General features: G+C 46.8%; 1 protein-coding gene across 1 annotated transcript; it reads right to left on the bottom strand.

The window, feature by feature from the left end:
- Positions 1-4,878: 4,878 nt before the first annotated feature.
- Prlhr (prolactin releasing hormone receptor) lies at positions 4,879-10,840 on the bottom strand. Its single transcript, XM_006978466.4, has 2 exons — positions 9,911-10,840; positions 4,879-9,681 (listed from the first exon to the last, which is right to left on the bottom strand). Exon 2 carries the CDS (start codon positions 9,673-9,675, stop codon positions 8,563-8,565), a length of 1,113 nt encoding a protein of 370 aa, XP_006978528.1. The 5' UTR covers positions 9,676-9,681; positions 9,911-10,840; the 3' UTR covers positions 4,879-8,562.
- Positions 10,841-11,064: the final 224 nt, after the last annotated feature.

Genomic DNA, 11,064 nt, shown 5'->3' on the forward strand with positions numbered 1-11,064 from the left:
TCTCTGCTGAGACATAGCTGATGAACATAAAATGTGAGTCACAACACCTCTGGGCCCTGGCAGAAATCATTAGTGATCAGTAGTTACTCAGCCCAAGTCTCCAAACCTATAGTTTACCACATCTCAGACACCAATATACCGGCTTGCTTCACTGCTATTCTTCCCTGAACATGCATCCAGGTCTGAAGAAAAGACACATGGTAACTTTAATAGGCAGAGCTTAGCTGGAGGAAACAGGTCACTGGAAGCAAGCCTTTGAAGGGTATACCTCATGTCTGATCCACCATGAAGTAAACAGTCTCTTTTTCTATAGTTCCTGCCATTATATGTTGTTGGTTGTTTTTTACTCTTTTGGGGGGCCCCACCACCCAGCTCCCAAATAAATCACTCACAGAGGTTTATTCTTAATTATAAGTGCCCAGCCTTAGCTTGTCTTGTTTCCTGCCAGCTTTTCTTAACTTTAAATTAACCCATCTGTCTTTTGTCTTTGGGCTTCTACCTTTCTCTGTTTCTGTAGACCTTTCTTTCTTACTCCGTTGCTGGTTGTGTAGCTGGGTGGCTGGCCCCTGATGTCTTCCTTCTTCTCTCACTCCTAAATCTCTCCTCTCCCAGATTTTTCTTCTGTTAATTCTTTTCACCTGCCAGTCCCACCTATCCTTTCTCCTGCCTCGCTATTGGCCGTTCAGCTCTTTATTAGACCATCAGGTGTTTTAGACAGATAAAGTAACACAGCTTCACAGAGTTAAACAAATACAACATAAACTAAAGCAACACACTTTAAAATAATATCCCCAACAACTATGAGGGTCTGCTTCTCCATGGGCCTGGAGTCAATGGCACCGAGGACTGTGATCTGAAGTCACTGAAACCATAAGACAAAACATTAACAAATATTTCTTTTCTTAGGCTGCCTGAATCAGGAATCTGGTCACATTAATGAAGAAAGCAACTAATACATGGTCTCAGTCTTTCTCTGTTGCCCTAGCCCCACAGTTTAGTCCTGAACAAATTATTCTTTCTGCTTCTTATTCTAAACCTTCCATGGCTCTCTACTACCTCTCCTAAAGGGCCAAGCTCCTCAAGCTGAATTCCAAGTATGATGCTACTGTTGTTTCAGGTGCAGGCTTTGTAATTTGTAGCCTAATGCTACCACCTACCATGGTGACATCTTGGCAAATTTCTCCACTTCTCTAAATTTCTGTTTTCCTCTTTGTAAAACAAGAATAATGTGGTAAAAGATTAACAATGTAAGGTCCTTGGCACTGTGTCCAACACATAACAAAACCAATTAATTTAACCAACTTTATTCATCTTTCTGGGCCAATCTGCCCCTCACAACTCTTGTAAGAACAGCCTACACACTTCTGATGAGCATCACCCTGTCCTACCTCTGCTAACCCTGAGGCATGTTCCTCCAAAGCACCCTCTTCATTAATTAAAGTTTCAGGCATCCTTCAAAGTCTGACTTAAATGCCACTTTATCCATGAAGGTTCTCAGAGCCCCAAGGCCAACTATGAGAGGTCCCTCTATTGAATTTGCATGGCAAATGTCACTTTACTGGTCCTTGCACCTGCCTGGGGGAGTTCCAATTTCCTGCAAAATTAACTTTTGCCACAGGCTCTCTTTCCATAGGGACTCTTGGGGCTGGTTCCATTCCTCCCTCAGAAGCTACTGTTCCTCTAGTGGTGGTCTCCTCTAAATAACCCTTCCTCTTGGACTTCAGCCCCAGAAGAGCCCCTCTGCTCCTTTTAGCCATAGGTTATTGCCCCATCCTTGTATGTCCCTACACCTCACATTTACTTAGTGAATGAACTTCTATTCTATCTAGATGTGGGCCAAAATACTCAACTGTGGTTAGATAAGACAATGTACTTTGCTCTCCTGGACCTTTGACTGTCTGAATTTATAGCCTCGAAGGAGATTCTCCCTGTCACCATCCTCCTTGAGAGAAAGTACCACTTGTGGCAGTTAATGCAGGTTGAAGCTCCTGAGATGTGATGGGTGATATTGTCAACTTGACATGATCTAGACTTACCTAGGAGACAAACCTCTGAACATGTCTGTGAGGAAGTTTCTAGGTTAGGTCAGGTGAGATATGAAAAGCCACGCTACATGGAGGTGTCACCCCTTCATGGGCTGGAGTCCTGATGAGTCAAAAAGAGAGTGAGCTGAGTTGGGCACCAGCATTCGTCTCTCTCTGCTTCCCGGTAAAGATGCAATGTGACCAGATGCCTCATGCTCCTGTTACCATGCAATCCTCACCATGATGGAGTGGACCCTCAAGCCATGAGTGAAAATAAACTCTTCCTTCCATTGGTTGCAATTGTCAGACATTTTGTCCCAGTGAAGAGGAAAGTAACTAACACCCCCAAGTCTGACCAGATCATTTCCTCTGATGCAGCCATACAAGGGACTGTGCCAGAAACTACTCAGTATCAGTCTCACTCTAAGCTTGTCAAAGACAACTCCTCTCCCAGAAAATGACATTGGGATGTAAATGCATCACACTCTTTAATTGGATCATGGAGAGAAACAATGGCCAGGGGTTTAGAGTGGGTAGGAAATGTGACTACATAGAGACCTACCCACAAGAAAAAGCTGTCCAACTGAGAGATGCTGACAGTGCTCTGATCTTCCACCTGCCTATAACTTTGTTTCATACTGGAAGGGGCCCTCAGAAGGACAATCTGTGCTCCTAAAAGGAGCTTGCTTGCTTATGAGCACACTGGTTGAAGCCTAGACATTGAATCTGCCCACCCCAGGGTACCTCCCACCTTGAGCCTGCCGCCTGGGATGAAGACCCAAGGGTAAGTGTGATTTTGTAACTCTAACTCACACACAGTCTCAGCTCAAAGGGATTTCAGGGTTTTTTGTTTGTTTGTTTGTTTGTTTGTTTTGGTTTTTTTTGCTTTGCCTGGCTGTAACAGAGGGGTGGTGGAAATAATGGCAGCATGGCATTCCATTCATCAGTGGCTGTCATCCAGAAGGAGGATATGTGCTCTGGGACCAGGAGACTTAACAAGCCAAGAAAAGATTTTATGAGATCTGAGAAACAAGGAAGGAAATGCTTAAAAGCCAAGGATGTTTGTTGCCTTTGTTGGATCCTGTTTCTTTAGTACAATACCAGATGCTCCAAAGAAACCATTTGACCTTTCACTGTTTGGTCCTCTTGAGAACGCTCAGTGAGGTTTATCAAGTTAAGGGTCCTATGAGAATTCTGGGCAAATTTCTGGGGCTGGAGCTTGACTGTGAAACAGGTGATGGTGGAGCTCCTGAACCCCACAGGGTACAGGTAACACTGTGAGCAGCAACCCTGGGCACACCTGGTCATGGTACAAGCCACCCTCTCTTATGTCTACACTAGAGTCAGAGTTCTCCTTTACGAGAACCAAACAGAAGATGAGTGCTTGAATCCCATCATCTCCCTATTCCTAGGAAGAAGGGTCTTCAGACAGGAGGTATTTTATAGATAAACAGAGCAGCAGCAAGGACAAATGGCAAAACAGAGGAATAAAAGTGAGAAGGGGAAATTGAAAAGCAGAGAATCATCCAGGAACCTGCTAGTCTGTACTTAGTTGTTACCGTGAGGCTTACTGCCTCCAAAAACTGACTTTGAGTGTCCAGGCTTTCATGAATCACTACTAACTTCTGTCCCATCCAGTCTGAACACCTTCCTTTCCCAGTATCTGTACACTAGCTTATTTTGTGCTCAGGAGGAGTGGAACCAGAGGAAATGGGTTCGTAAATCCATTTGTAAATGTTTTTATTGTATTTATGTGTGAGTGTGTGCTGATGCTCTCAAAGACCAGAAGAGAGTGTCAGATCCCTGGAGCTAAAATTACAGGCTTTTTGTGAACCACGACACATAGGTGCTGGGATCCAAACTCAGGTCTTCATGATAGAGCTGCAAGTACCACTGAGACACCTCTCCATCCATCCATCCCCATAAATTCATTTTTAGTGCATTGATTTATTGGGGGAGGTGGTATGTGCATTCCACAGAGTGTGTGTGGAGGTCAGAGGACAACACTAGGGAGACTGTTCTCTCCTTCCACTATGTGAGTCCCGGGATTTAACTCAGTCAGTCTTGGTGGCAAGCACCTTTTAACCAGATGAGTCTTCTTACTGGCTATGGTGATATATTGTGTATCAAATAAAGCTTGCCTGAAGATCAGAGGACAGAGCCAGCCACTCGATTAAACATAGAGGCCAGGCAGTGGTGGCACACTCCTTTAATCCTAGCACTGGAGAGGCAGAGATCCGTCTGGATCTCTGTGAGTTCAAAGCCACACTGGACTACATGAGATTGATTCACTCTAGGAGAGAAACAGAGCCAGGCAGTGGGGACACACACCTTTAATCCCAGTACTTGGGAATCACATGCCTTTTATCCCAGCACTAGGAAGGAAGTGGAATGGCTGGGTGGAGAAAGGCATATAAGGCACAAGAAGTAGAAGCTAGAGCCTTTTGACTGAGGACTCAGAGACATTCAGTCTGAGGATTCATGGAGACAGGATCTCGCCTTCCATTTGGCCTGAGAATTTGGCAGTAGTGAAAAATTTCTCTAGTGGCTTGTTCCTTTGTCTCTCTGATCTTTCAGCATTTACCCCAGTATCTGGCTCTGGGTTTTTTATTGTAAGACCATCTAGGATTTGTGCAACAACTAGCCATTCATAAATCCATTTTAAAATGATAATCTATATTCAGCAAAAAATAGCTTATGACTCTGTCATTAATGTTTTAAAATGTTCTGCATCTTATTTATTTGCCCATGTATTGTATGGTTTTAGAATTTTCCAAGCTATATGTGGGAAAAGTTGATAAAATGCTGACCATTAGATATTTATCTACATTCATGACAACATAGAAACTCAGCATGAAATACTCCACTTTACTTTTATTTGATGGACTTGTGGATTTAGGCTCTTGCCCTTGGGAAGACCTTAATACTATAGGCTAAAATGCTAGCATCATGCAAATTGGGGACAGAGGGTCACAGAAAAGTCAGCATGAACAGTTCATCTCTGGAATTAGTGAAGATGATGAAATCTAGGTTGGGCACTAAGTTTTTTCTAGCAGTGACTCTGGATAGATGCCTTAATCCCACAACCAAGGTAATATTTATTATGTCAAACACACTACAAGCCCCAGCCTGAGAAACTTCCACACTGACTCAGCTACAAAGACATCTTACACATATAGTAAAGAAATCAACGTGTGGTCAGAAATCCATTACAGACATGCCTTGGGGAACACAGACACTCTTCACCTTTCTCTGTGAGGGATGGACACTATGTCCACTCCCCATCAAGTTATGCTCTTACCCGGGTGCTCTTGAGGTCAGTTCCTGGCCTTGCATCTAAAACACTGCTGGACGTTCAGGAATACAAACCAAAGGTGGTTGATTAGTTCACAGAGAAAATAAACCTGAAAATGAGCTGCCCTGGTAAAAAGAGCAGCCTGAACATCCATCAGGGCAGAAGCTCGAAAAGGTTACATCAATTGGAATATTGTTACTTCTCTGTCTCCTATGGCTGCTGCTCCTGGGTCCCTATTGCCAACACATATTGAAATACTCCTCTGTCAATTTGGTGAGATAAATCTATTGATCGCATGCCAGAAGTGAGGCCTGCTGACAATGCTTGCAAAACGGATTGGGAAGGAAGGCTGCTGCCGAGTTCCAAGCTGGCTCAGTTCCCAGCTTTGTTCTTGACTCACTTCCTGCAGGAGCAGACCTGCTTACTCGTCTTAGGCACTTGATACTAACCAAAAACGAATTATGAAATTCAATTTCTACATATAAGCCTATGCAGATTTCCCTGAAACCCATCTCTGAGAGATGTTTTTGCAAGTCAGTTTGGCAAACTACTTCTAAATAGATGTCACATTGGGTAACAATTAATTTGTTGTTGTTCAGCTGCCAATTTCACAATTTGCAGATACTTATAAGCACAGCCTAATTCACCACCCTCTTTAGGTTCCCCAGAAAACCTATATAAATGTTTAAATTTTTAACTTAAGTCACTGCATGACAAACTGGTGGCAATATTTCTTCCCAAAGTTGGTGTGGCCTTAAACTAATCAGGGAACATTTTAATTTTTTTTATCACCTTGACAACGAAGTCTTAGAATAGTTCATGATGGGTAACTTTATAATGCAGTTCAACTACATAGAAACTGATTGAAGAAACTGCTGAATGAATGCCCAAATATTCTAATCATGAGGATTGTCCTCTAAAATGGACAGATGAGGCATTGTTGAAGACTGACAGAGTATTTCTCAACTGTGGTGTGTAACTCACTGTCAAATTCAAGTCCAGATTCTTAACAGTTTCAGTAGGTACAAATGAAGACTCACAAAGGCATTTCTGAGCAGCACTAGAAAATGGCCATCCTTAAGGTACTGTGCTTAGGCTGCACATTAAAGCCTCCAGAAGTGTTTTTGAAAAATGCAGACTCTCAGGCCCCATCTTGAGTCAATCAGATTTCGGGGAGAGGGGTGTTGACAGGAATTAAGCATCAGTGTATTTTGTTTAGTTTGGTCTGGATTTCTAAAATCCCTGGGAGATTCTAAGAGCAGCCATGGCTGAAAACCAGCAATGTCAACAAAAAGAACAGAATCAACTACACCTCTCCCTAGCTAATCCCACTTCTCCCCCCATTTCCTGTTCTCTCCATAAGTGCCCATCAAAAGCATGCTCTGGCTTTGAGCCTCAACAGGAAGCACAAAAGCCCGTCTCTGGGATGCCTAACAAATACAATTGTTGTTTGTAATATTACGTGTGGAGGTGAGCTGTATCATATAGGTTCTCCAAGCTCTAGTCTCTAGATGAAGCTCTAGTTAGGTGTTACTGCGAGAGGTACTTACCATCTCCCATCTTAACCTGCTTCAACTTTGCTCCTAACATCATTTGCCCACTCTATGGAATGTAACCCAGGAGCTACTGAAGACTTCTAGAACTGCCTAGCCCAGTAGCAAATATTCTTGCTGTAGGTGTGAGCCTAGTCATTTAACCCTTGTCATTTTAATAGCACACCTCCTCTTGTACAGCACTCTGATAAATGAGCTAGTCTCTTTCCAAAAGTAATAGAAGAGAAGGGGAAACCTTGCTGGGGAAGCACTAGAACCTCGCAGATTTTCTACAGACGCTAATTCCTACCATACATTTCATAGGGCCTGGGTTAATAGCAGGATTCTACGTAGCCTTTCCAAAAGCTCCTTCTCTCGCCCCCCTTGACCATTTCAGCATCATTACTGAGGCCCTTGTCCCAGGCACATTCCTCTTTAACAGAACTCTTGGGAGGTTAATGCGCTGATCACCAGCCCAGGTTCATGCCCAACAATTTTCATCTGTTCCCACAACCCTAAAAGGGATCAGCATTTGAACTATGCATCTTGTGGGTAGAAGTTTATTTTTCTGTGCTTTCCTTAAGTAATCTTTTTCCAGCCCTTGGCTTCTGGGCTGATATGTTGCAAGAGTCTCCAGGGAGCAGGTGCTGAGCAGTCAGATGACAGCTGTTGATCTGTTGAAATTCAGCAATTAGAGGCTGCAGGAGAATGCTGTGCCACACAGCTTACACTGAACATTCACAAAGCCAAACATTTGAGCTTCTGTCTTGTGGTAAACACCACACACACACACACACACACACACACACACACACACACACACACACAGTCTATCCTCATGGACAGGTACACATGTCCTTAGGGGAATCACATCTTTCCACTTTTGCCTATCTCTTCAGTGATTAATTCCTCTCATGTAACCCAGGCTGGCTTCAAATTCACTATGTAGTCCAGGATGACCATGAACTCCTGACCCATCTTCCTCCATCTCCTGAGTTCTGGGCTTGCAGGCAGGCATACACTGTCATACCCTGTTTTGCAGCAGCTGAACTCGGGCATAGGCAAGCACTCTACCAGCTGACCTGCTTACTTCATCCTTTCAATAGTAGCTGAGGAGTTAGAAGGAGACAAAAGGAACACCTCCTGAAGGTACTTGAAACTGGATTTGTACTATAAATTCAAATGGTTTTAAAATGAAAATCTTTTTGGAGTGTAAAGGTCTTATTCAGGAAATGTTGAAATCCTAGATATTGATTTGGGATACATATTTATCTGAAATAATAGAGACTCCAAGGCTCAGGTTCATAAAACAATGAGTCATTATATCTCAGCTGGGGTCTTTTAAAAAGATAAGCTGAAAATCTTCACCAACCCCAGCACCACATTTAAATCTCACCCACAGTGTAAGTGTGAAGGAAAAAAAGAAAAACTTGCTTCTGAATTATTTTTCTGGACCCAGAGAAAGAGCTGTGTTTTGCTTTCAGGGGTCAGAGGAAGAACTGATAAATCTGCTTCTCTCTCCCCAAGCTCTTCTACCCCAAAGCCCACCTAACATTTTACAGAAACACAAAACCCAGACAGACAGCTAGACAAGAGGACTGGGTGAGAATTTCTCACTGTGTTGGCTTAACTCTGGTGCTGGGAATTAGGTCTCATGTGGGACTAAGGGACATGAAATGAAGCTCCCCAGCTCAGGTCTGGCAGGGTGACATCAGATGACCACGCTGACCGTCATGCTCTGACCATGGGGCACAATCTTTCGAGGCCAGGAGAGCAGCATTTTGCGCAGCTCCTCTCGGAAGCTGTCGTGCAGCCAGGCATAGATGAAGGGGTTGTAGCAGGCGGAGCTCATGGCGAGCCAGTGACAGAGAAGCTGCACCAGCCCGAAAGCATAGGGGTCGATGGCATGCGGGTCCAGGTCCCGAAGCAGGTTGAAGATGTGCAGCGGTAGCCAGCAGACGGCGAACACCACCACCACCACCACCAGCAGGCAGAAGGTGCGGCGGCGACGCGCTCGGTCCCAGTCAGCTTGGCTCTGGGTCACGCTTCCAGGAACCACGCGGTTCCGCAGCTTCACCGACACTCGGACGTAGGACAGGAGAATGGCCAGCAGGGGGAGCAAATAGGTGCCCAACAGCAGCCCCCAGGCATAGAGCTGCCGCTGTCGCTCCTGCGAGCCCCAGAACTCCTCGCAGAGGCGTACGTCGTGGGGCTTAAGCTCTACATGGTAGGTGTGCACCGCGGCCGGCAGCGCCAGCACCGCGGATAGCGCCCAGATGCCCAGCACCGCGTAGGCGCTGAGCTTCAGTGAGATGCGCCGACGTAGCGGGTGCACCAGAACGACGTAGCGGTCCAAGGCAATTGTGGTGAGTGTGAACACCGATACGTAGACAGTGACCGGCTGCAGGAAGAAAACCAGGTGGCACAGGCCTCCACCGAACACCCAGCCGCGAGGCTCAAAGGCATAGGCCAGCGTGAGCGGCACACAGGCGGCGCACATGAGCACGTCGGACAAAGCTAGGTTGCCGATGAGGAAGTTGGTCACGTTGTGCAGCTTGCGCACTCGCGCGATCACCAGCACAAGCAGGCAATTGCCCACCAGCCCCACGACCACCACAATGCTATACAGCATCACGATCAGCCCCTTCAGCTGGTGCACCAACTGCAGGCTCTGGAAGGGCGTGACTGCTGCAGCGCGGGGAACCGTGGCGGACCCGTTGCCCTCAGAGGTCTCTGCGCTCTGGTTGGCTGGAGTGGAACCGGCTGGGGGCAGCCCAGAAAACAAATCAGGGTCCCCAGAGGTTCCAGGGGGCAGTGAGGTCATGGCCACCTGTCCAAAGGTAATCAAAGTTGTCACTTTCCATCTTTCATCCACCCCTCATATACCCTCCCCCCATCACCCAACTCCTCTCTTTGGCATAACTAGTCCAAGAATATCAAACGCAATAAATGCTGTCCTTCCGGCTCTATAAAATAAACCTAGCACAGGAGCTTTAAACAGCTCCTATTCGTGGATAGCTCTCGCGGTCCAGGAAGGCAAACCTGAGAGCTGGTCCTACCTGCTAGGAGGCTTGGCTGGCGGGAAAGGGCTCTCAAAGGCAGGCGCAGACTGCCTGCTATCCCTCGGGGTTCTCAGCCCAGATGGCCACTCACTCGGGTCGCTCTCTTCTACTAGCGAATCCAGGAGTTCCTAGTGGGCCAGCAGGTTTTGAAGGGTCTGGGAGCTCCTCCTCTCCACCTCTCCCCACACTCCAGCTCTCCCTTCTATGGAAGATGGGGGTGGAGCATGCTGTCCAACTCTGTGCTTAGAGAAAGGGGGCAGCGTGTGTAGTAGGGATGGAGCCAGAAAGGGGGCGGGGCCAGGAACCTGGGCCCCGAGCTCCAGGGGTGATCTCCACTGCGGAAGTGTGCAGTGCCCCCGAGAAGCTGTTCCAGAGGGGCGTGTCCCAAGGGAGGGCAGAGGAGATGTGGGAAGAGCCAAGTTGTGGGGACCACCAGATGCAGTTTCAAGAGGCAAAGGGCCGGAGAGAATGTGGGGATAGAGAAATCTAGATTCACTAGGGAGTAACAGGAAGACCGGACAGGCCAGCTCCAGATCCTGCAGACCTCCAACTGCAGTTAACAGAGTCGTTAGAGTGGGATGGGGAGTCTAGTATGGCTTTGCTATGCTGAGCCTGGCACTGGTCAGGGATCTTAGGGCTGTGGCCCTGCAGCGGACCGTTTGAGCCTTTTGAACGCTCTGTGGCCCCAGGTCCCCTCAGACAAAGGGGAAAATTCAGCACCACGGGCAGCTCCCCGGGGACATGCAGAGTAGTGAGTGGGTACTGCGCGAGGGGGCGCGCGACAGTCGAAATTACTGCAGCTCTGTGGGTCTGAGGCTTGCTCCCTGGGCTGCCGGCTCAGAGAAGCGCAGGGTGGAGGTTGAAGGGCTGACGATTTTGGCTCCAGTGTGGATCAGCACCACCAGGGACCACGCCATCTTTATCACCCTAGCACAGAAAACGCAGCCATCAGGCCAGTTTGTAGTTCACAGATTCACCCCAAGATCTGAATCCCGCCACTTCTTGTTCGCTTCTCTTTCTCAGCTACAGCAACTGCAAGGCACCAGCTGTCCTAGCAGAGAATTACTGAGTTCCTGACCTGCTGTCTCTCCTTTTCCTCCTTAAATAAAAACCCTCAGGCCTCCCTCTCTCGGCTTAGCTAGAATAACAAA

Source organism: Peromyscus maniculatus, chromosome 1 (genome assembly GCF_049852395.1).
Source record: "Peromyscus maniculatus bairdii isolate BWxNUB_F1_BW_parent chromosome 1, HU_Pman_BW_mat_3.1, whole genome shotgun sequence".
Lineage (NCBI taxonomy): Eukaryota > Metazoa > Chordata > Mammalia > Rodentia > Cricetidae > Peromyscus > Peromyscus maniculatus.